The sequence below is a fragment of the Tribolium castaneum genome, chromosome 4 (genome assembly GCF_031307605.1).
Source record: "Tribolium castaneum strain GA2 chromosome 4, icTriCast1.1, whole genome shotgun sequence".
In the NCBI taxonomy this organism is placed as follows: Eukaryota; Metazoa; Arthropoda; class Insecta; order Coleoptera; family Tenebrionidae; genus Tribolium; species Tribolium castaneum.
Genome location: NC_087397.1, coordinates 21,720,706 through 21,747,434, shown reverse-complemented (window position 1 = coordinate 21,747,434; position 26,729 = coordinate 21,720,706). Strand labels below are relative to the sequence as shown.

The 26,729-nt window shown below is 31.4% G+C and overlaps 1 protein-coding gene across 2 annotated transcripts; it reads right to left on the bottom strand.

The window, feature by feature from the left end:
• Positions 1 to 216: 216 nt before the first annotated feature.
• LOC659046 (vesicular glutamate transporter 3) lies at positions 217 to 26,729 on the bottom strand. Of its 2 annotated transcripts, none has more exons than XM_015981878.2 (7): positions 26,629 to 26,729; positions 19,605 to 19,668; positions 19,369 to 19,549; positions 9,218 to 9,884; positions 969 to 1,245; positions 484 to 604; positions 217 to 436 (listed from the first exon to the last, which is right to left on the bottom strand). In XM_015981878.2, exons 2-7 carry the CDS (start codon positions 19,655 to 19,657, stop codon positions 254 to 256), a joined length of 1,482 nt encoding a protein of 493 aa, XP_015837364.1. In that variant the 5' UTR covers positions 19,658 to 19,668; positions 26,629 to 26,729; the 3' UTR covers positions 217 to 253. The 2 variants fall into 2 exon arrangements, with proteins under 2 accessions (XP_015837364.1, XP_970478.1); XM_965385.5 differs by lacking the exon at positions 26,629 to 26,729 and adding an exon at positions 25,062 to 25,242.

The window sequence follows — 26,729 nt, the reverse complement described above, 5'->3', positions numbered from 1 at the left end:
ATTGAATATTAGCGTTCAAAACATTACTATTTCACTCTTCAGCTTGATTAATTATCACAATCGGTGGTTTCATCCAAGTTAAAAAACGAATAAAGCCTCGGTACTCTAATAATAAGTCCAAATGATCGCATGGTACTATTAACATAGACTTCACCAACAAAAAATTGAAGTTTTATTTTTTAAATTATGTGATGTACTAATGTAAAAAGACAAATATTTATGTAACACTAGTTCTTTATTTTTTAATAGATATTTAATCTTCAACTCCACAATAGTTGTTTTCATATGCAGCAGTCTTTTTTTCAGTACTGTCATCCTCACAACACTGGAAAGCCCACGGTTGTACCTCTCCTGACGCAAAGATTCCATACACAATACTTCCAAGCACAAATAATCCACTAGCTATGAAGAACACAATTTGCCACTCATCTGCAGACTAAACATAACTTTACATTTTATTCAGGATAATTAGTAAAAACTTACAGGTGTCGTAACTATATATCCCGTAACAATTGGGCTAAAAATTCCAGCCAAAGTTCCAAATGTGTTACTAACACCCATTATAACACTTGCATGTTGAGGGGCAATGTCCAAATAATTCACACTAAAAATTAAAGACTAATGCTTTTCCTACTCGAAATTATACAAGCTGTGTTAAAATGATTTTCATCTTGTCGCCTGAATACCGCTGTATAGAACTAATGAGTTAATGGCAAACATTTAGACATCGAATAATGCCATTTTCCACTTATTAAGTTATTCATTCGGATAATAAAAGTGTTTTCTTGCACAGAGTAACATTTAGTTGCTTTTTAACGAATCTTTTAAATGTAATTAAAAACTGACAGTTTTGATGTTAATTGACAGCGGATTCATTTGAGTTGAGCGGCACAAATTTTTTCGCATTTAAACCCAATTCAAAGTTAACTAGATGAAAATCATTTTAACACACCCTGTACAATACGCACCCAAATCCTGACCAAGAAAACACACCCAAGCCCACGGCTAGAACCAAGCAGGTGATTGTCGATACAGCAGTTTCACAAAACGCTGCACCAATCATAAACCCAGCATGAATTATGAAAGCTCCACAATTAAATATTTTTCGAACTTGTGTCGTAGTAAAAATTTTTTTTTCAAGGAGGCGATCGGCCAAGTGTCCTGAGAGTTGAATCGTAATGGCCATTGCAAGATAAGGGATGGCAGAGAGGATGCCACTTGTATTTAGGGGGAAATTTAGTACTTCTGTAAACAAGAAATTAGGCAATTTATTAGTTTTAGTAATGCAAATAAAGAGGGTGTTTTAAAACGTCCGACATTATAATTTTTTTGTAGTGGGCTGAAAAGCCCAATCTTAATTGTATTTACTAATTATATTTTTTATTTTATTCATTCATTTATGTTGCAACCATTAACTATTATTAATTATAAAAAACTAGATTGGCTGACCTCGCAAAATAGCCGAGGTTCCTACGTTCAAATAAATATTTTTTTGTTTTTTTTCCAAGAAAAATTTTTGTTAGAAAAAATATTGAACAAACTTCAGTGAGCGAAGACATGTTCGGCACATTTGCGCAAATGAAGCATTTACTCGTTCCTCGCTCATTTATCAAATAATGCGCCTATTGTGAAAAAAAATTTTCTTAACGCACTTAGTTTGTAAATAATTATTTTTGACGGCTTTATCAGAAAATATTTATCATTCTCTATCTATATCCCGTGAAAGTACGTTATTTCCTCCCGAGGAATAAAAAGCGGTATTTTCTGGTGAGGCTCTCAAAATAAATGTTTGTGGTTTACTCTAATTGTGGCGCAGTATACTTGAAACTTTCAAAGTTTTACATTTTTTCTAACCTATTTAATTTTTCAACTTACTGACAGTTTTATCAAAAAGGATTCTAAAATGCTAACCACCACACCCAATTCACTTTGTATACTTTACATTATTTTTACTAAAATTTGTTGGCGTTTATCAAGATTTAATTATTTTTCACAAGAGTGTGCAGAATTCTGAATGAATTGAGGTCAACAATTGGTTTGTAGCCAAATATAAAACTTTTTTTCTGATCGTGTTTTCTGCTCTTTACCATCAATGTGTCAATATCTTATGTTGTATGTTTATATCAGTATATTAAAAAATAAAAAATCCACCCTTCGAAGTCGGAGAATAATTTACCATTTTATTAAAGTAAAATTCAACGAATCTAGAGATGAATGTATAAAACAATCTAAAGGAGAGTTTAGATTTTAGATCTACAGACGGTTTTAGAGAATAATCTAGTAGAAGAGTACAGAAACAGAAAAATTCTAAACGAAATTATCGAGGAATTTTGAATGGACGTAGAGTAAAAGCTAAAAGAGAGTTTGGAGAAAGTAGAAAAACCGTAGAATAAGAAAATATAAAGGTCAGAAAAGAATCTTAGAAAACACCAAGAGAAAAGTACAGAAACTATACTAAAAAATTATCTAATAAAACTCTAAACGAAACTAGAGAAGAATTTTGAAAAGACGTAGAATGAAAAATAAAGAGAAATTTGAAGAATACAGATTGTTTGTATACTAAAAGAATTTTAAATGAGTTAAAAAGATAATTGTAAAGAAAATCTAGAAAAGAATTTAGAGTTCAGTATAAAGATGGATTTATAAAATAATCTTTAGAGTCCAAATATGTTAATATTTTTTTAGGAAACTAGTCACAATCTAAAGGTTTATAAAATAACCCAAAGAAGAATTCAAACTTCAGATCTAGAAATAGCTTTAGGACAAAATCATAGAAGAAAATCTATAGAAGAGTACACAAACAATATTAAAAGATAATAAAAAAAGAACTGTGAAAAGACGCACAGTAAAATCTACGAGAGAATTTAGAGAATATTTATCTACTTATTTAATTTACGATGTCTTAATTATTATTAGTGTTTAATGTAAACAATAAATACAGACTGAACCAAAAGAAACGCAAATAATTAATATCTTTGTCGCTTTTCAAAAAAATTACCAAACAGGTCGATTTTATTTTTTTAACTGGTACATTTTGACATCATAGTGATATTTATAATGTCATGCGTTTTTGAGTTGGAACTTGAAACGTCATTTTAAATTTTTTAAATAATAATGACAATTTTGTTTATTTTTTAAATACTACACATCTTTATCTTTCCAATAAGAAAAAAATTTAAAATGAAAAATAAAGAAATAGATTGGCATACCAAAAAACTGTTAGAGATACAAATTTGTAAATACAGTTTTTTCTGTGCCCTTTTTAGTTTTTCTGATTTTTTTCCGATTTAAAACTTTTGTATCTGTTTACATTTATTCCTTCAATATGTTAAGAACAAATTTGGCCATTAGTGAGAATTATTGTTCATTTTACTCCATTTTTCGTTATAAATAAATTTACAACGTCACGAGTTCTGACAATAACTTAGAGATACAATTATAAGGAGCTTAGAAGAGGGAACTGTCGAAGAGGTTCACATAAATTTAACTATGAGAGAACCTTTTTTACAGAAAGCTGTAGGCACGGCGTACCATCCTAACAACTCTACAGCTGGTTATTATCTATGTGAAAATATATGTTAATATATATATGTTATACCGGGTGCTCAAAAATCGGCGCACCAACTCAATGGAGTGTGGTAGAGAATTGCTTACACATAATGGTAAAAATAGTAAAAAAATTCTTTGTATTAAAGTTATTGATAAATAACGGATTTTAAATAAATGATATGTGGCAACGTTGCCTAACAGTCGTGATCGTAATTGAATTTGATCAACAATAAAAATAAATTATTTTTGAAACGGTTTCCTAGGAAATAGTTCCCAGTGTTGGCACATCTACAAACTGTGATTTTTTTGATGAATTTAATTTTTTTTAATTAAAAAAACTGCTAAGATCTGATAGTAAATTTAAAAATAATTATTCATCGTTTTGTTAGGGAACGATTACTTAGTACAAAACTTAAAAACATTAAAAAATAATAAAAATTGAGGAAGTTAACAAAATAAGTTGGTAGTTCCAGATTTTTTAAAATGTAACATTAGAAATTTTTTCAAGATTTTTCCCGTGATCTATACATGCTTTTCCACAACGTACCACTGAGTTGAAGCGCCAGTTTTTGAGCACTCTGTATTATAAAAAACCTATATATTAAATAACGTTAATAAAATTGTAAAATAGTTATTAATGATTAGATCTCTTATTGAAAGTATAAATTACATTAGTTATTATATTTTTGAAGTACATAAATAATTTATAACAGCTAATTTGGAGATAAAATGCGACGTTGGCGTTTTTATAGTTTTAAAACAGCTAATACAGGGTGTTTCACATAAATTTACGAGGCCTGTGTCTAATGTACGCACCCAAACATACAAAAGTCAAAAAACAATAGATACAAAAATATAACCATTCATTTTTTAATTTTTGGAACCTCATGACAGTAGTTGTCAAACTAATCACCGTTTCATTGAGAGTCATGAATTGTTATTTTTTAAAACAGTTTAAGATACGAAATGAATATGATTCTAAACTGTCTATCTGAGTAACTAACTACCCAAAAACGTTGAAATTTTTTTAAGGGGTAAAGAAATTAGAAAAGACTACCCAATTTTTTCAAAATTTGTTTTCGAGTTCGTATTGGAATATACAGGCTGTAAATGAAATAAGTACATTAATTTTAACTGGTGCAGAACACGTCCACACCAACAATTTTTCCTAATAACTTTTTTTTAAAACGTTTTAGTTTTTGAGTTAAAATTATTTTAAAATCTTACACAATTTTCTTACACGCCACTGAAAGCAAAGTAATCTAGTCGACAAGATTACCGTATTAATCGGTTACCGTTGGTTGTGACTATTACTTATTATTACTTTTCTTGGTTCGAGCATTTCATAAAAGGCTCGCCAATTTGTAGGGGGGGAAAATAATTTAAAATATACGATTTTGTCTTTGTCTTGATGAGTTTTACCACTGGTTAAAATTAATGTACTTATTTCGCTTACATCCTGTATATTCTTGGGGGTATTTTCCATGTGCAGGTTTATAATATAATAATAATATAATATATATAATATACAATATATAATAATATATAATAAGAGAAAATAGTGTCACAATTTTGTACTTTTTGAAATATGCTCTGCAACTAACATCACTACATATTTCGGTTATTGCTCTGACTGGAGCTTTCTGTAGAACAAGAATCTTATGAAGATGAACGTAGGCTGCGTCTCCCCATAATAAAATACCGTAATTTATTTGGGAATGAAACAAGGCATAATATGTTGATAAAGCGGCATATAACGCTTACTCTAATTTTTCGTATTGCAAATACTGCTGTGGACAACCTATTGCAAACGTCATAAACATGGGGTGCCCACGATAGTTTGTTGTCTAAAAGCAGTCCAAGAAATTTTATGTGTTCAGTTTGTTTGAGTTGCGATTGAAGTTCAAATACTTTTGTAACTGTTTTTGTTTTATTTGGGGCTAATTTATTGGCTGCAAACCACTCATCTGCATCTCTGATCATTCTTTCCTTAATCGGTACCACGTTCTCCTTCTTGTTTATAGGAATACCTAATGACGTATTATCAGCATAAATTATTGTTAGGATGTTCTTGTCCATAGAATTTTCTAAGTTATTTATATAAATTAGAAAGAGAACAGGACCCAGTATGGACCCTTGAGGTACCCCGTATTTTATATGTCCTGCTTTACTTAGTGATGCATTGATTGTCACGTATTGTTGTCGATCTTCCAAATAGGATCTAAACAGTTTTAGACATGTTCCCCTTACTCCATAGAAGCGTAGTTTATCTAGCAAAATTTCGTGATTAACGCAGTCAAATGCAGAGCTAAGGTCCGTGAATACACCTACATATGTCTGTTTATTTTCAAATGCTTGTCGAATATCTTTAAACTGTTGCTGACTTAGATATTTATTTTTCTCTAAGAAGTTTACGAGCTGTTGGCACATTACTGATTCTAATATTTTGGAAAATGCTGGCAATATTGATATTTGGCGGTAATTTTTTAGGTCATTTTCGTCTCCCTTCTTGTATACAGAGTGTCCCAAAATTGGCGGAACAGATTAGCAGGGAGGTGTGGCCTATGGTCCAGAAACATCAAAAAAAATATTTAAAAAAATCCATCTTTCTTAGTTTTTAAGATATTCGCTCATTTTTAATAGAAAATTTGGCAATATTGCAGTTTTACCTTGATGATCTCGATAGGCATAAAGGTGACCTCTTAAGTTCATGGAAACAAGATCCACGTGCCCCAACAATAATGCAATAATAAAAACTATGGAAAGCATATAATAGCGACAATAAAAACCAGACTTCACAAGTCACAAAATCGTTTCAAAACGTCAATGTAAATATGACAGTTTAATAGTAAAACGAAAATCCGTCTTAATACAGCTCTGCCACAGTCCTACGACGCTTTTTGTTCTTGTGGTAACAATGGTCGAAATCATGCAACTTTGGCCTGGTACGGTAAGACCAGAGCAGACGGTTTTAAAAAGTGGTTTCTACATCCGGTTTGAATCTTTGGGCATTTATGCTGACAAAATAAAAAAAATAGCAAACATTTTTGTTTACAGGCATCAACGCATTAACCGACTACAAACAAAAAGGTAAGGCACAACTCAAAACTCGGAATTTATTACTTAATTTTTTGTGGAAAAGTTCATTATGTTCAATAACTTGTTTATTTAAATTAGATTAGATTGTTATAACAATTGTTCAAAATTTTCTCCGTGTTGATCTCTGCACGTTTCTAATCTTCTAATAAGATTGTTTTGAACCCTTTCAAGCATATCTTCAGTCACAGAATGAGCTGCATCAAAAATTCGTTGTCTCAGATCATCTTCATTTAATACTGGCGTCTTGTAAACTTGAGATTTGATAAGTCCACAAAAAAAAAATCTAGTGGAGTCAAGTCAGGTGATCTAGGTGGCCACTGGAATGGCCCACCTCTACCTATCCATCTTTCTGGAAAATTTTCATCCAACCAGTTTCTCACGGGCAAAGCATGATGAGCTGGAGCACCATCCAACTGAAGCCACATGTCATTCATTAAAGCTAGAGGAAGATCTTCGACTAAATTTTCGAAATCATCTCTTAAAAATTCCAAAAAATGTTGCCCTGCCAGACGATATGGTAAAATAACTGGTCCAATTAAACGATTGCCAATAATGCCAGCCCAAACGTTCACACTAAACCTATGTTGGTGTTGACTAGGTCGAATTACATGAGGGTTCTCTAGAGCATAGTAATGACTATTTCTTGTATTAAAAAATCCGTCCCTAGAAAAATTTGCTTCATTAGTCCATAAATTTTTTCGGCTGAACTTTGGTTGCTGCTGGATTTGCTCCAACAATCAGTTACAAAAATTTTCTCGTCTTAGCAGGTCCGTGGGTAATAAAGCTTGAACCTTGGTATAGTGAAAAGGATGCAAACGTTCATCTTTAATTATCCTTCCAACTAAACTTTGGGAAATCTCTAACATATTGGAGATTATGCGGGTGGATGTTGTAGGGTTTTGGTCTACCAAGTCCACTTCAGGAGTTCTTGAAGTTCTTGGTCGCCCTCGATCTCGGTAAAATGGCCCAGCTGGATCTACGCGTCCTGTTTTACGAATTCGTTGGTCAAGCCTTCTAAAAGTGTTGCTACTAGTTTGCCTTCTTAATGGGTATCTCTCTCGATAAAGCACAGCAGCAGCATTTGCATTGTTTCTGAATTCACCCAATATTAAATGCATATCAGCATATTCATTGTTGGAAAACATTTCAAACAAAGAAAAACCACAATACACAATGTTGAAAGCAAAAAACGACAGAACGGAACGACCTTAACAAGAACTCAACAAAAATATTACTTGTGGAATAAAAATCAAAGAAAACTAAAAAAATCAAGTGAAAAGAACAACGGTTTACTTTTTCAAACGGAAACTTGAGAAAATTCAATGCTAGTAAGGAAGACTCAAAAGATTTTTATGGCGGTGACAATTACCAGACAATTCTGATCAATGACTGATGACAGATTGATCAGACAGTTGACTATCAGTACAACTTAAAGCAATCTTCATGCGTTATTGGGAATAAGTTCATTGTCATAAGCATTGTTAGTGGCAATGTTGCCGCATATTTTTTCAGGTAAAATGGTCAAAAAATAAATAGCTGTAAAAGCTACAGACAATACCGTAAAAAGCTGTAACTTGGAATATAACTTTTTTATTTATTTCTCTAACAAACCGCATTTAAAAAATACATGAAATTTTTGTAGGTACTGAACTAAGTGAGGTCAAATGTTCCAACTTAAAACCTCCATTACAGCTTAAATAAAAGAGATAGAATTTTTTCAACATTCTTTCTATCATCTCTAAACAGTACCTATTAGTGTACCACATATCTGTTCCACCAATTTTGGGACACCCTGTATTGATAAGACTCTACTAATTTTAAGTTTTGATGGAAATACACCTTCGCTCAGACAACAGTTTATAATACTTGTAATAATACTTAAAATAGGAGTAGCACTCACTTTAAGTAAATGAATGCTTATGCCATATATATCTTCCGCCGTTTTGTTTTTAAGTTTATTTATTATTATACGGATGTTATTCTCAATGACGGATGGAAAAAACATTGAAGCGTTGGTGGTTTTAATATATTTTTTATTTAAGTAAGTATGAGAATCATTCTGTCCATTAGTTAAATTTTTGATAATATATTCCGGATTATGTAAAAAGAAATCATTAAAATTATCCGCACTAACATTTGTGGGAAGTTTTAATTGACTGGTAACACTTTTAGTTTCACTTTTGATGATAGACCATATTGTTTTTATACGATTGTCTGATACTGAAATTTTGTTTTCATTGAAGGATTTTTTAGTAGACTTTAGCAAGTGGCACAATTGGCAACACTGCACATCTCCAAACAGATAAAATTTTACAAGTGACTTGAAATGCAAAACCCATAGAAACCACAAAAACCAGGATGGGGAATTTTCTTATTTTTCCTGAACAATGAGTTCTAGAAGTACAGCGATGAAAGTTTTAGTGTTTCAAATGCCATTTTCTCAAAATTATTTCGATAAAAATGAAAACCGATTCCAAATTTACATTCAGCACTTTTTCGTCACAAAGTAGAAATTTTTTGAATGGCGCTCTAAAAAACTATTAATACTAAGTCTGATTTCTGTACTAACCTTTCATAAACTTTGGTAGTTGTGTCAGCAAAGTGTAAAATCCCCAATTATCCGTAAAATGTGCAACGACAATCGCCCACACAGGCGCAGACGTAAAAATACTCTTCCAGGGATACACAATGTTTCGTTTTGCATCAACATTCCCCAAAGACTGTTCAATATACTCGAGTTCTTCTTTCGAAATTCGAGAATCTTCAGCTGGTGACTCGGCAACAACCACCCACCAAATCACAAACCAAATCAATCCAAGACTACCAAAAAAATAAAAAATGCTGGGCCAACCTAAAGCTGTCGCCAAATAGGCACTAACTGGCATTGACACGACGGTGCCTATATGACTTCCTGCATAGGCCAAAGTTGCCAGTCTGGTCCTTTCTAAAGGGGGCGCCCATCTGGACCATACAGCGTGGATGCATGGGTATGTCACCCCTTCGAAAATACCTTCGATTACTCTTAGAGTTAGGAGCAATGAAAGGTTTATTCTTGCCAAGATGGGTGTTATTAATGTTAGAAAAGCTGTGACGGCAATTCCTCCTCCGAAGACTCTCTTGCCTCCAATTTTTGCAGAGAGCCAGCCACCAAGTAACTGGGTCGTTATGTAACCGTAGAAGAAGGAACTTAGCACGTAACCTTGGACTTTTGAGTCCCAGTCAAATTCCGGTGGTTCCTAGATAAGAATTCTGTTAAGTTTGGAACTGTACTGGGAATGGTTCAAAAGCTACGAGTGTTTAAATGGATTTTTTAAGGCCGTGGTTTGTGCGGATGGCTATAACTTTGTGATAGCCGTCCGCACATTTGTGTGAACTTATATTATTCTGGTTATTCGTCGTATATTCGGTTGGTGTTCGGTTCAAACACTCAAGCTCTGTAAATCCAGAAATTGTCTACCATATCATAGGCCTACAAATTTATATCAAGCAATGTACATCGACTAGTGGTGGACTAGTGTTTAACTGTTTTAAGATGAGTTTTAAAAGTGTAGATGAGTTTCTGTTAATTAACGAACTCACAAAACGTATTGAAAGTTTTGAACAAAAAAATACAATCAATTTGTATAAAGGCACTGTAAAAATCTCCCAGAAGACGAGATTACCTCAGAAATTGAAGAGAGCAAGATTGGTGTACTACCAAATCGTATTAATAACTTTAATACAAAGAATTATTTTTTACAATTTTTACGTTTATATGTAAGCATTACATTACTTACAAATCAATGAGTTGGTGCGCCGGTTTTTGAGCACCCGATATAGGTAATTAGGATTCAGCGTCTCCCAGATCTCGGGCCCCATCGGAAAAATACATATAGTTTAGACAATTCTGAAGCTAAAATTCCTTTACAAAAAATTTCTAACTCTGCGTTTGAGAGATAGTTATCATTTAAAAGTAGCCAATCACAAAAGGTTTATTTGCGGAAAAGTGTGAAAACAAAACACTTTACCATACCAAAAGAGAGTGACAATAAGTAGAAAATTAATTGACCTAAACTTTTTTAACATATTTTGTCAGGCAATTTTCAGTAGATTCGTAAAACTTGAATGGAAATTGGAAATTGTCAACATGTTTGAAAAAGTTCTGGAAAATATTTTTCTAATTTATTCTCACTCTTGTGTGGTATTCGAAAAACTAATTTTTGTTGTTTCGTTCGTATTTTCTGTTAAATTTATCGTACTTAGAATGTCCGTTTTGTTCGACCTTGCTGGTTTTGTTTTACAGACATTAAATTAAAATAAAACTTTCACTCAAAATACTTACAGCAAAAATTACTGGTATATGTTAAGTAGAAAATTACCAGTATAATATTGATCTCATTAGTAAGTAGATATATACTCTACGAAAGGACATATATTTTGTTGGTTGTTTATCCACAATATGTAATGTCCACAAATGTGCGAACGGCTAACCACGGCCTTTTTTAATTGCTTGCATTACTTGCAGTGCAGTCTAAAGTTATAAAATCTAGTTTATCAGATCAGTAATAATAGTTAAGTAATAAGAAATAGTATGTTATATACAGAGTGTCCCAAAAGTGATGTCCCAACTAATAACCTTGCAATTTGGAAGGTCATAAAGAATCCATAACAAATAAAGAAAAAAATTATTTCATTTTATGTTGTGAGTTATTTAAGTCCGAAATTAGTGTAATTTGGTATCGCTGTTAAAATTTAGGGTGCAAAATTTTTTTTCTGCTTCGGTTTCATATTGAGGTCATTACGATTTGCGTATCGTAATATCCAACGGATTGCTATAATAATTACACTAAAAACCAGAGTAATTTGGTTGGATAATGTTGACCACCTAGTTTTTTGACAATTATCTGAGAGAAGTGTCAGTGTCACTCGGCACACTGCACTCAAATGCATAATTTAATCAAATTAATCAAATAAGAACCTTCAAAGGCTTTTGTACCAGCCCTGATATGTGGCTTTTTCGAACACTTTTCGAGTAATGTACAAACAAACTTCAAAAGCCAGTGCAAAAAAGTAATCTGAGATCTCATTATCATTCGGCCAATTTTCAAATTCCACGTATTTGGCACAAAAGCCCGTATTTGTTAAGGGATACATTGCAAAACGTCTTAGACACTTTCAGAATACATTTATACGAATAAACTAATGACGGTCCAATTTATTAATTTCATTTCACTGTCTGCGCGCAAATGTTGTCAACTGCCACAAAATTCCCTAAATTTCGAAATTAATTTTTTTGGCACAAAAGGTACAAAGTAGAAAAAATACTGTATAACACCTCGTTTATAAGGCATTTTGTGGCACTTACTCTATTATGGCACTCCTCGCTGCGCTCGTCGTGCCCTAAATTTGTGCGAGCGACAAAATGCGTCTTATAAAACTCGTATCATAATATACTATTACCTGAATCTCAAAAACATGGCAACGTAATAAAATTGTAAGAGCATTAGACAATAAAATTATTATTATTAGAATTGTTATAATAATGTGTCCTCCGTACCAAATCACCTTCATGTAGAAGCTGCACTCTAGTATAATGATAAGTGTGATATCTTTCGGTTTTTAAAATCCGATATACTAAACTCTTGAAAAGTGTAATAAGAGTTTTAGCCAACCACGAGTACTTCGGCCAGGATTGACGAATCAAGAATAGCTTCTTCATTTTCTGGTGTTCTGGATGTATAGAAAACCACAATTTACTGATTCAATCAAACACATTTTTGCCTGGTCGCCCCCTCTTTTGGTATGTCTCTACATTGTCCTAAAATCAAGTACTTTCGTAGTATTCTCCACAAGTAAACATTTTTTATGTTTTGAATGTCACCACTGAACTGACGATTCAAATAATAAAATAAAATATTGAGGTTTTGAATATTATTTTGTAAATAAATGTTACTAAGTTAAAAAAATGCAATGTTGCCGTCAAGTTTTAAGAGATAATTTTCAAAATTTCAAATAGAGATAGTTTCTTTAATACTCAACACAAATTGGGCACAAATCAAAGACCCATAGTACAAGAAATGAGCTCGATGCATTTTTTTAAACATTTTTCCGTGTCTTATTCTTGACTACTCTATTTAAAGATGAGTATTTGGTGCTGCTGCAAATCTACCTTGTCTACAATCATTGGTATAAATTCTAAAATTTTAAAATTCCTGGATGCGAATACACAACGACAAGGAATGTGGCGATCTAGAAATCTTGCTTTGTACAAACTAACTGCAATTCTAGCTTGTTGAAAATGTAAATTCTTTCTATTTTCAAAACTCTAAAGTCTAAAATAAACCCAACAAACGAACACCACTGAAGTTAGTTAATCAAACTTCTCACATTGACAGTAGATAGATTTTGAATCCTGATGGTTACCTTTACCACTCCTAAAGTGACACTGGTCCAATTATCGAACTGTATAATATCACTTTGTTATCAAGATTTAAATCTTTTTCACTTTTTGTCCACTTTCAAATTCCAACAATAAATACTTTATAGTACCACGAAAAACCGCAAAACCAAAGTCAAAGCTAGTATTTACCACCACATACCTTTAAAGTGAATTATCTCTAATATAAGTAATTAACGCTAGACACGCAAAATTGCTAAACAATTCATTAAATGTCAATTAAGCATGGAATTACATGAACATTTTGTTACTGTTTTTGACATAGTTTAAAAGTCATCACTAGAGGGCGTTTAGTTACTTTTATTTCCGAATAGAAATTGATCTTATTCTGATTAACAATCAATACTTTTTAATTTTTTAGCTGTTTTTTTTTTGGTTTGTACAGCTTGTCCGAAAAGTCGCGCACCTCATTCAAGGGGGGTAATTGGGTAGTCCCCCAGGGTACCGAAAAAATGTTTGGAAAAAAAACATGCTCTGTTTTTATATCAGAGCTTAAACAAATTATGAAAAAAGACAATACTGCCCAATGATACACGCAAAAAATGAAATTTAAAATTTTAATTAAAGTCTAAACAAGAAAAAAAAAAGACGAAACAAAAATTTTATTGACATTATAAGCAATAACCGTAACCATGGTTTCATCTGAACAACAATGGTTTGTGCCAAGTTTTGCCTGATTTTTGATCATTGTTGACTAAAAATTTTGTTAACGTTTATAAAATAATTTGGATAGGTTTCTTCAGATTTTATGTTACTTTAGTCCTTTAGGCAATGTCATTTATACCATCCGAAATAGTAGTACAAACACCTTAATTTTTGGCAAAAATTTTTTAATCTTTACTTCAACAATAAAAGACTTAGATTTTTTTAACATTGTTCTTGTCGTCTAGGAAATCGCCCGATTGGAAACATTTAGAAAACCGAATTGTTGAAGAGTATGCGAATATTGCGCCTAGAACACTTGCTAGTGCGAGAGGATCATTCTTAAGAAAAACTGATGCGATGATACGAAAATTGTGGTCAGATCTGTAAATACCTTTTAGATTAAGTTTGAATTAAGTTAAGTTTTGAATATAAATCAATTTATTTACGTTTGACTAAAGCAATAAAATTCTAAAACTGGAGGAATGTCAATATGACATATAAATTTGTCAAAAATAAAAATACAATCACTATGTTTAATTAATTGAAACCAAATATTTTACTATCCACGTAATCTATGAAATGTAATGTTGGTTCAAACAGTTTTTCAGGCTCATTATTACTCATGGACCAGCCTGTATTATCACAACTTCAATCACATCCTACTTATAAGAATTTTAAATTGTCTTAAAAAATATTATTATTACTACACCTAAGTAGTAAGTAAGTAGTTTTATTTATAATTTGTTTTTGTAACACAACCACTTACCAAAATTGTTTTTTTATTTTGTGATATTAAACTGTTATACATTTTTATATTTTGTAAATAATAAACTTTAAATTGGGCCAGTTTATATACATAGAACACAAAACGATATGGTTAGCGCCATCTAGAGCAAGAAAAATCTGTCATATTTCGCACACGACGCAGTTTCAGTCGATATTATAGCTTGGATTTTGACCTGTCGCTTGGCTAACATTTGGTAACTAAAATTCTTTGATATAAATTTATTAAATGTTATAAGTAAAGCTCGGAAAGAACGGCTCGTATGATAGGGAAAATGCGGTTGTTCGTCAAATTTAAACGCTTTAAAAAAACAACAATTTTACGTGTCGCTCAACATTTTGTACTAATTGTTTACTTAATTTAACGATTTTTGTCTAAGAATAATTGTTATGCTTTGTACATTGGATCATTTAATTTATATCTAACTATTATTTATATAACTCTTAAATAGTTTTTTCTAAGTGTTATGGTTTTACAAACTGTTCGTTGTGAAACCGAAAGTAGTTTCACAAAGAGAACTTTTGTGCAACTACTTTTAATCAATTTTTAGATGTTGTATTGGCAGTACGGGGCTAGGTGTCATCCGTCATCAACTCATCACTGTGAGATCTGTCAACACCGTCAAGTCGTTTATTGATAAACCCAGAATAATTAACAAAATGAAGAGGAAATAGTTGTAACAGATTTTAATAAGTTAAACCAAACAAACAAAACCATTCATGCCACAATAGAACGTCTTATAAAATTCGTATAATATCTTAACGTATTATCTCTGAAATTCATTTTCTGAGCAGCGTCCCTAATAATGGATTTTTTGCTCCTACTAGTAGATAATGAAAACAATTGACAATCTTGACGAATGACATTAGCATTTTTAATGCATATGTGTAATTAATATAAATAAATATGTTTGCATTTAGTGGTCACTTTTATTATTGATACCTACGTGCATACACTATTTTCTTCGTTACTTGATATTTTTTACAAAGAAACCACAAAGAAACGCAGGCGAAAAAATAGAATGTCAATGGAAGTATTTGATCAACTTAATTTTTATTATTTGTTTTCATAGGTTACTTTAGTTATCATTAATATCTAAATTCTTTCCGTCTATTTTTTTTTATATTATAATTAAATAAAGTTTACTCAAATGTGCTACTTTTGAAAAAAAGTATATATAAACCACGGTACAGAACAATTTTTATAGCTTTCTTTATTATTTAGCTCGACTATAAAAATTGCTTTTTTAACCTATAATTTCAGAACGGTTTAACAGAAAACCTTAAAATTTGGGAAACAGTTAAAAGTGTTTAACTACAAAAAAAATTGTAGTCATTTATTTTGAAAATAACTTGATTTTTTTAAATGGCACCAAGGGTCAAATTTAATCATTTTTAAAAGAATTCAGTGATGTAATATAATACCCACCTTTACTTTCATTAATAAAATGTAAAAAAATAAAAATTTTGCAAAATTCTTATTTATAATTTTCACTGTTTTCTTCCTTTCTTTTGTGCAAACCAGCCACTCAGTGTTTAATAACTAGTTTGTATTTATAGCAACTATTTTTATTGTTGTTTTAAATTGTTGAAATTGTTCGTTTCTAACACATAGTTCGGCCCTCTTATTTTTGTACCCTTAGGCGGGTACACGTTTCAGGGTTGTGTTGTGTTGAAAAATTACAAGTAGAATAGATGTTTTATTTGTTGAACTCTGTTACCTGTTAAAATTAAGACACGTATTTTTGATACAGCCTGTATATTATATTAATTATTATAAAGAAAAATTTCAAAAGTTACCAGGTCAAATGATTTAAACAAAGAAATTAAATAAATAAAGGCAAAATAAAAACAAGCATATTAGACTCGTTATACAAGACATCTTGTCGAAGTCGTTCCTTTGGAATGAACTCGTATAATAATGTACTATATTTTAGTAAAAAAGAAAAATTTGTATCTAATGGTCGCAAGATTGTTTATGTCATTTATTGTCAGCATTAAAAAATATAGACCATAAACATATTTTTGAACCAGCTAAAGTAACAGTTCTTGTTTTCAGTGTATGGTTTTGAAGTGTAAATTTTAGAAAATGGATTAACAACAACTCCTTCCAGTATTAAATGAATACAAAGTACCCTGCCCTCGTCACTGGATGACAGTTATTAAACCAATTCAAAACGATACACTTACCCAAAATTATGCTCGCTACTTTTCTAAATACCTGCCCCTTATACGTATAATCAGCTATGTAAAACCATCGAACAACAAGAGAAAACCATTCTGTCGATGGGTGATTTTATTAATAATATAGCCACATTCTTTCTCTAGAGAGAGGCTTATATAGAAAGATTTTTCAACGTATAAATGAAAATAAACCCAGGAACACACTCGTGAAAGTATCAGCACAAAACGAGCATCATTTTCTTGCGACTTACAGTATATGTTGTGAATGCAAGCGTTGGGATTTTTATGTTGATAACGAAACCATGATGGTGAATTTCTCGAAAATTAAAATTGAAGAAGATCTTAATTAAATGAATGATTTACATAACAAGGTTAAATAAAACAAAGTTTAAAAACCCGCCAAACCAAACCTTTATAAACAAGGTATTTTATTTATATTTTTGCATGTGCTAATATAGCCGATTTGGAGTTGTGTGAAATAGGTATTACTACTTAAAAAAATTGAAAACTTTGTATTCGACTTATTTTATGTCTTTTTTTTCTGTTGAAAGTTTTTCTTTCGCAGAAACAATTATTTACAATAACACAAAGGACATTAAGTAATTTTTACTTAGTCTGTAACAAATAATATATGGGCAAATAACAGTAACAAAGAAAGGATATTATTATTTTATAAACTACACACCTAAGAAAAAACAAATTGAAAAAGAATGGAAACAAATTAAGAATTTTCGTAAAGATGGTAGAGAACCTCACCAAATTTTATTTTGATACTATTCTTTCAAAACTGTTGAATTCTTAGAGGTTAAGAAACTTATCCCTGTATTACTGAAGAAATTTTTATAATTATTGTTTGTATTCTTCTCTATTAAAAAAAATGTTAATTTATAATAAAACAGTACAATATCAAGTTCAATGAGATTTACTAAACTTATAATGTTTTGGTGTTAAAACACCGACAGAAAGAGGCGACATGGTTGATAGTATCATGGAATCGAAAATGTACTGGATTAGAGCAAGCCTTGAAAGTGAAGTGTAAGTTTAGCAACATCACAAGACTTGCAACTGCTTGTAATAAACCCACCATAAGACAACATAACCTTAAAAGTACAAGTATAAAAGTGCGTCATCAATTTCGATTTTTCATTACCAACACAAAGCTGTAAAAAAATTATCAAAAAGAAATGCAAATTTAAACAACTAAGGGGTACCTAAGGGTGGTATCCTTGAACATTAATTTACATGTGCACTTTGACAACACCGTCAAGTGTCACGATTTGTCAACCTGACATTGACAGTAAATTATAGTCGTTGTCGCATGGTTGTTGAAAGTGTTATCGGTGTTAATCGCAAGTATTTTCCGTTCGTTTATTGTGTTTTGTGATTTGCGTTTCGTTAGGTTTTTGATTCTGCGTTTATTAGTTCTTGTTTTGTGAATCTGTATTTTTTGTAACAACTCATAATTTAAACACTTCGTAACCTCAAAAAATATTTGATAGTTTGTCACCGCTATGACCCTTCGACCATACATCATATAGACTCGCCGTAAAGCGAGTTTGTAGGCAGGTTGTTTGAAGCCAACATCTAAGGGCGAGAGGAGTGAGGGGAAAGAGGAAGTTTACTCCTTGTTCAATGGTAGCTCGTAATGAAGGGGCAAACAATTGAAAAAACATTACAAGTTTCAGAAATAATTTATCTATACGAGTTTTAAAAAAAAGTGCCTGAGTTAAAATACTTCTAATTCTACCTTATGACATGCGGTCAGAGATATAATATTCAAGAATTTTCAGTATCAAAGCGGAAAATCAGAATACGTTACGACGCCACTGGTGTGTTTCCATATTTAGGTTAACACGAGTAGTTTTTTTCTTACGGATGACATTACCGATGAATAAGCTCTTGTGGATATATTCCCCTGTATATTTCGACGCAAGAACCACATTTTACCCATTCAGAAGTAAATTTAAGCTTAAAATTCACAATTTTCCCCTTTAATCACAATCGTGAAGCACGAAGTTAGACGAATATTAACGAAACACTTGGAAATATTTTGAATGAACCAATCAGAGAAGGGGTACCTAAGGGTCAAATTCGCGTACCAAGCCTCATTTCCCCTTACCCCCTGCATATGTTAGCTTCAAAACAAATCTCACCTTGCCCAGTCTATATGATACATGGTCGAAGCTATGACCCTACTGTGTAAACGTAGTGACAGAAATGTCAGATGACGCACACGCAAATGGAGCTGAGCGCTACCATACGGTCGTAAATAAAACGGTCAAAGTTTCGCGGGCACAGCGCAGTGAATTCTCAATCTGATGTTATATTTGAACAAGTAGACAATTCATGTTTTCTGGCTAGTATGAGCAGTCTCATTAAGATACTAATGTTTTAAATATTGCTGTGAAAGATAAAAGTGAGGATTTTGGTTTGATAAGAAAAGGGACAGTTTACAAACTAACTAGCTATAGTTTATAAAGTATAAACTAGCCAAGTTTACACACTAACTGTAACAGATATACAAAAATTTAATATTTACACCTTGAAAGTGCAAACTTAACCCTTAACTTTTGAATCAAATGAAAAAAATATCGTAATTTTGTAATATTGATTTTTTTCAATTAAACACTCGTTTGAACTCGTAACTAACTAATAATGGCAAATAAACTCACCTGAATAGTTGTTCCATTCTCTAAAACAGTTGTTTTGTTTTCTGTCATGGCCACAATGGCAATGCTTAGGTTTGCTCTTAAGGCATAAGCATTGAAGAACCCGAAAAATGCAAGTACTGCTACAACATATCTTCGTTTTTTCCAAAACATCCATTTCGGATCACTTGTTGTTGTGCTTAATCTAAAAAAAAATTAAAACTTAACCGTTTTTTTTTTCGTTCAAGGAAACAACTTACGTTACTTCGTACGAGGATGTAATACACGTTGGAGATTTCTTCTCAAATGTCATTTTAGGCAGATCTAAAAATAGTTAATAACAATGATCAAACATTGCTTTTTAATAAGCACTGAATGACTGAGTGTTCAAAGATAATCAAATAATTTAAAATTTTTGGTGTGGACATGTGTTAATCATGAAAGTACACGTAGCAACTTATTTGCAGGAAAATTTACATAATCTAAGCTATTATTTAACATAATCTATTTAGTGTTTCTTTTTAATTATTCATTGTTAAGTGAAATATCCTTTTATTGCCAGCTCTACGTATTTACGATCGTGGAGTGGTTTTATCAGAGATGTAACGTGAAAAGGACAAAGTGTAAGCAGAGATTAATGCTTAAATGATCACATTGTCAAAAAAAGTTATAGACGCACAGACGACAATAAGTTCTTTATACTGAAACAGTTACAGACTAAATAAAAAGTAACGGACAAAATTCATATTTTTGTTATTGGTAATTCTTAAAAAAAATTCTTCAAGTGATCAATTATTTTTTTAAAGCTATATTCTTACATTATACTGTCATTTGAGAGTGGTGGCGTCAGTTTTATTTTTTTTAAATCAACCGACATTTTTGTTCACTATTTTTTATAGTACATATCTTTATATTTAGGAAATTTAAGAAAATAAATATTGACAATTAAACACAAAACACTTTACCTGTTTTTTGCCTTATTTTTTATTTGCCTTATATTCGTTTTTTAAAATAATTAACAGGAAAACTTCAATGAAAAAAAAATGAACAAAAAACAGTTTTTTATTAAACTTATGCGTTTCTTTTGGTACAGTCTGTATAATTTCTCATAACAGATATGTCAAACTTCAAGTTTTAGTTTCTCGGAAACAGAAGTGGAATTATTTTCTCGATTGTGTTTTTTTTATAAAAATTCTGTTGTAAATCCAACTAAAACAAAACAAACTAAAACTTTCTGACAGTAAACAACTAAAAGTCAAATGAGAGGATAAAATGAATAATAAAATTTTCGTTTTCACGTACAGTGACAACAAATTTAATAAAATAATAAAAATGCACAGGATGCTTCACACAACTTTAAAAAGCCTGCAAGCATACACTCAATTATACAGGGTCGCTAAAAGTATGATACAGCTAAATATTTTTAGAACGGATTAGCAGAGCACTTTGAAATTTGGGTCACAGTTAAATGTGTTTAAATTCTATCATTTGAGATCTTCAATTTTTTTCCATCATCTATTTTAAAAATACAAGGCTAACTTGATTTTTTTAATGGCACGAAGGGTCATATTTAATGATTTTAAAAGTGTACTTTCTTCTGAATTGAGTATGTAAGACATAGCCACCTTTATTTTTATTAAAAAAATTATAAAAATTCAAAAATATAGTTCTAAATTTTTGGAAAAGTAAAACTAAGTTAGTTTTGTAAATATTGTTATTAGCAATCTGTCACTTGTTCAGGGTGCTCAAAAACTGGCGCACCAACTCAGTGGTACGCTGTTAAGAAGCACGTGTAGATCACGGAAGAAATCTTGAACAAATTCCTAAAGTCTTATTTTAAAAAATATGGAGCTACAAACTTATTTTGTAAACTTCTTCAGTTTTCATTAATTTTTAATGGTTTTATGTTTCACACTAAGTAATCGTTCCCTCACACAACAATGAATAATTATTTTTAAATTTCCTATCAGACTTTAGCAGATTTTTTAATTAAAAAAAATAAAATTCATCAAAAAAATTACAATTTGTAGATGTGTCAACACTGGGAATTATTTCCTAGGAAACCGTTTCAAAAATAATTTATTTTTATTGTTGATCAAGTCTATTGCGATCATGACTGTTAGACAACGTTGCCACATATCATTTAATTAAAATTGGTTATTTATCAATAACTTCAATGCAAAGAATTTTTTTAATATTTTTACCTTTATATGTAAGCAATTCTCTAGCACACTCCAATGAGTTGGTGCGCCGGTTTTTGAGCACCCGGTATATTAGCCAAAAATTAAACTTGGATGCAATAATTAGTTTAACACTGGTAATTCTGGTAATGCAGAAATTCTCAACGTTGGTTGCCCATGCCGACTGCATGACCAACTAACATAAAAGCAATAAAATCATGTACTTCGTGTTTGAGTTTTTTTATTAAAATGTATTCTTTTTCAGTTAAAAGTGTTATTTTAACATTTTCAGTTAACTTTTATTTATTTTGTGGCCAATGTTCAATCGACACAGAACTAACGATAATAAAGACAACATTTCCAAAGCTAACAAGATTTTATTAGTTCGACAATTTTTTTAAGTTTTGATCATAACAAGATTTGCATGTGTTACACCATAGAACCCATAGAACTAGGAGAAAAATCTTAAAAATAATAAATTTGCCACGACTTGTGATTTAAAAAAATTAAGTTAGCCTTGTATCCTCAGAACAAATGGAGATATAAATTTGATAAATATCTAAACCGATGGAAGTTATATACCCTTAAACATATATACCAAATTTCAATAAGTTTTAATGAATATTTTTTATAACATTTAACTGTCTCCATACTTTATATATGTCTCAAGACACTAGATATAGAAAATACTTCGTTAGATATTTAATTTTAATTTAATTGGCAGTAGTTGCCAAACTAATTACTGTTCCATTTATTTTTTAAGGGTTTGCCTATAACTGAAATAAGGATTCAACTAAGGTGATTTTGTCTTTTTTCAGTGTTTTAGAATTTTTTGCGTTTAAGTCACCAATTAATTAAAAACAAAACAAATATTTGTGTATTTTTCAAACAATTAGGCTTGACAATTGTATAAGTCAAAAAATCATAAAATCATAAAAGAAGCACTTCTTTCAGGGGGTGTAGCTCCCTTATGAAGTATTTTTCGATACATGTTTTTAAAACACTTTTGTCTTAAAATTGAATGTTCTATCATCTGTTTAAATTTGTAACAATAAAAACGGAACATCTTGTATACTTCAAGTAAATTAGGCTTTTTACAAATAGGTGTATGGATATACAGGCTGTAAATGAAATAAATACATTAATTTCAACTGTTAGTAGAACTCGTCAAGACCAACAAGTTTTCCTAACAACTTTTTTTTCAAAACGTTTTAGTTTTTGAGTAAAAATTATTTTAAAATCTTACACAATTTTCTTACACGCCACTGGAAACAACGTTACCTAGTCGACAAGATTACCGTATGAATCGGTTACCGTTGGTTGCGACTATTAGGTATTTACTATGACTTTTCTTTGTTGGAGCACTTCATAAAAGGTTCGTCAATTTGTAGGGGGAAAATGGTTTAAAAAACAATGCGATTTTGAAAAAGTGGTACATAGTAAAAGTGTTTGTTTTGATGAGTTCTACCACTGGTTATAATTAATGTACTCATTTTGCTTACATCCTGTATAAGTTAAAGTAGTCAAAGTTCAGTTTTTTTAATGGCCTCTACATCTACAAAATTTTTATAAATACATGTAATACATTATTGTCAATTTTGCCTTTTATGACAATTCTAAAATTTGATACACAGTGGGTAAATTTCTTATATCCACTGGTTATACAAATTTTTAGATTTTTTAAAATCGGGTTCATAGATCACTAAATGTGCAGTTATTATATTGCAAGATAACGTGAGATCAAAAATATACTGAATTAGAGCAAGCATTATCCACATTTTGACCGATTATGTACGGCCCTTCGACCATATATCATATAGACTGGGCAAGGTGAGATTTGTTTTGAAGCCAACATGTGCAGGTGGGGCAAGGGGAAATAAGGCTTGGTACGCGAATTTGACTCTTAGGTACCCCTTCTCTGATTGGTCCATTCAAAATATTTCCAAGTGTTTCGTTAATATTCGTCAAACTTCGTGCTTCACGATTGTGATTAAAGGGAAAAATTGTGAATTTTGGGCTTAAATTTACTTGTGAATGGGTAAAATCTGGTTCTTGCGTCGAAATATACAGGAGAAAGTATTCACAAGGGGTATTCATCGGTAATGTCATCCGTAGGTAAGAAAATACAGGTGTTAACCTAAATCTGGAAACACACCAGTGGCGTCGTAACGTATTCTGATTTTCCGCTTTGATACTGAATATTTTTGAATATTACAACTCTGACGACATGTCATAAGATAGAATTAGAAGTATTTTAACTAAGGCATTTTTTTTGAAACTCGAAAACTTAAATTATTTCTGAAACTTGTAATGTTTTTTCAATTGTTTGCCCCTTGACTACGAGCTGCCATTGAACAAGGAGTGAGCTTCCTCTTGCCCCTCACTCCTCGCACCCATACATGTTACTAGCGTCTGGCCCGTGCCGGTCTACAAATGTTCGATCAGTCGAAATGTTGCGAGCGAGGTCGGAACAGTACGAACGGAGACCATAACGGACTTCTCATTTCAGCTGGGCATATTGGAATAGTGGTTTTTATGGAAATATGTTGCGCGTGGCTGGGGCTTCGCCCCAGTTAACTAAAAGGAAACAAACCCCACGACCAATTAAACTCGAAAACGTGGAACTCGAAACGTGGAATAGTGTTTATGTTTATGAACTGTACGCCACCCTAGCTCCATAACTATTCCACGTTTCGAGTTCCACATTTTCGAGTTTAATTGGTCGTGGGGTTTGTTTCCTTTTAGTTAACTGGGGCGAAGCCCCAGCCACGCGCAACATATTTCCATAAAAACCACTATTCCAATATGCCCAGCTGAAATGAGAAGTCCGTTATGGTCTCCGTTCGTACTGTTCCGACCTCGCTCGCAACATTTCGACTGAGCGAACATTTGTAGACCGGCAGGGGCTAGCCGCTAGTATACATGTTGGCTTCAAACAACCTGCCTACAAACTCGCTTTACGGCGAGTCTATATGATATATGGTCGAAGGTACGGCCGCACTTTTGAGGTTATGTTGTCATATGCTGGTTTTACACATGTGGCTAAAGTTACACTTCATTTTCTAGGGTCGAAGTTTTCTAGACTTGCTCTAAATGAGAATATTTTTGATCTCATGTTATAAAACTCAAGAAACTTCTAAACTAGGTCGAAAATATATTTAGTTGTATTTGTATTTTTGTATTCTATTGAATTTAAAAATTTGAAGATAATTTTGATTGGCAAGAAGACAAGATAAAAAAGTTATCTTTTGTTTTGAGTTCTGCAAAACTTATTATTAATTTTTTTTAGTAGCGATCTGCTAAAAAAACGAAGAAAGCGACTCAAAGGTTGCGCTTTCATAAATCGCTAAATTGCCAATTCTACTCTCCCCACTTGTAAATAACTAAAGAATTGTGCCTAAATAAATAGTATGGAATTTTATATCTACCATAATATATTTGCATAAGCAATTTCAATAAATTATTTTATATTGAAGATACCAATACACAAGATAAAATCTGTAACATCTCATGCTCATAATCAGCTGCAATAATTACCTTATTAAATTCTTTTCAAAATAAATCCAGGGTTAAATAAATGGCTGGTTTCTTCACACAAATCTTCATTTGTATTCACATCATGTTGCAACTTTTCCGACATCTCTCCATTTTTTGTTATTATTTTGAAATGTCTTTACGTTTGCTATGAACTTATGAATGAATACTTTGATTTTACTAAAGACTACTTAGCCCTACTGATAAGATTTCATATCTAATCTTGTTATTTCCTTTAAGACAATTACAGAGTTACCTCTTAAATTGACAGTACATTTCCACTTTTTACACATCTTTACAACAACTCAAAAATTGTGTGGGTTTGTACGTCAAACATTTGTGTTTAATCTTATTAAATATCTAATCTTTCTAAATTTGAATTGATTGTTGCCAACGCTGCAAGTCCTGTTTGATGATTTACTATTATTTAATTTACTACAATTACTATAATTTTCTTTTCCTAATATTTAAAATCTTTTAATATAATTATTAATACCTATAAAATGATTGTTTACAAAAATCAGACAATTTCTACGGATAATTTATCAAAAAATAATTCGTAGGGTCAATTTGTTTTGCATTCGAAACTGCGATAATTTTGTTTTCAGCAAAAATCATGAAAATTAGAGCCAATAACAAAAGATTTTCAGAGAACTAAAAAATTTATGAAATTAGTCCTAGAAGTTTTTTCTCAGTTTTAGAATAATACCATGGGATCGAAAATGTACTCAGTTACAGCAAGCCTTGAAAGCGAAATGTAACTTTAGCCATATCTCTTTTCAAAATTAAGGAGATGCCCTAAGGAGATGCCTTGTATCTATGCTTAGCAAATAATCGTTTAAAAAATTCATAGAGATATTTTTCTCCCAATTGTGCATCATTTACCAATTGAATTCATTCACCACTTTTTCACTTATTAAAATAGCATTCTACAATGTAGATTTTTTGTTGGATGGTAAACACCATTTCGAAATAACTTAGATTAAGCAGGGAATCAATTCCTAATTCTAAAATTCTACAGGTACGGCTTGCTCTAATTTAGTTCATTTTCGATCTCATATTATAATGTTTGAAGAAAAAGAGACCATCTGTTTTTTTGAAATGTACAATGTGTTCAAAAATGGTTGTTCATCAAGTCACCTTTGAATTTTGAACGTAATGTGCCGCTTAATTTAAATTGTGAATGCCTTCAAAGTGACAGATCTGTCAAAATAATGCAAAAATGGTTCGAATTCAAAAACAAAAGAATACACAACAACAAAAATCACAGAAATATAAAACACAAATCAAAACAAACCCTACAATTGAAACAACTTTGCCAAAAAAAGGTAAGTAAAAAGCTTATTCAAAAACTTGACAAAAAAGTTGCGTTAGTCATTTAGACTAAGCGGCACACTGATTTTGAATTCCATAGTCAACTTGATTAACAACCATTTTTGAACACATTGTATTTATTATGTTATTTAGTATGTGCAGTTTTTCATCTTTTTATAATTTTGTGCAAAGCAAAATTGACGTAATTTTAAATTTATTACGACTTGCCACACCTAACGTTTAACAACAAACTCACCTTTGGTTTACAAATCACATTATTCACACATTATTTGTAAAATTCAGTAACGAAACAAATATTATTTATGATTGGTAGCTAGGTATGTACTAACTCCAGCT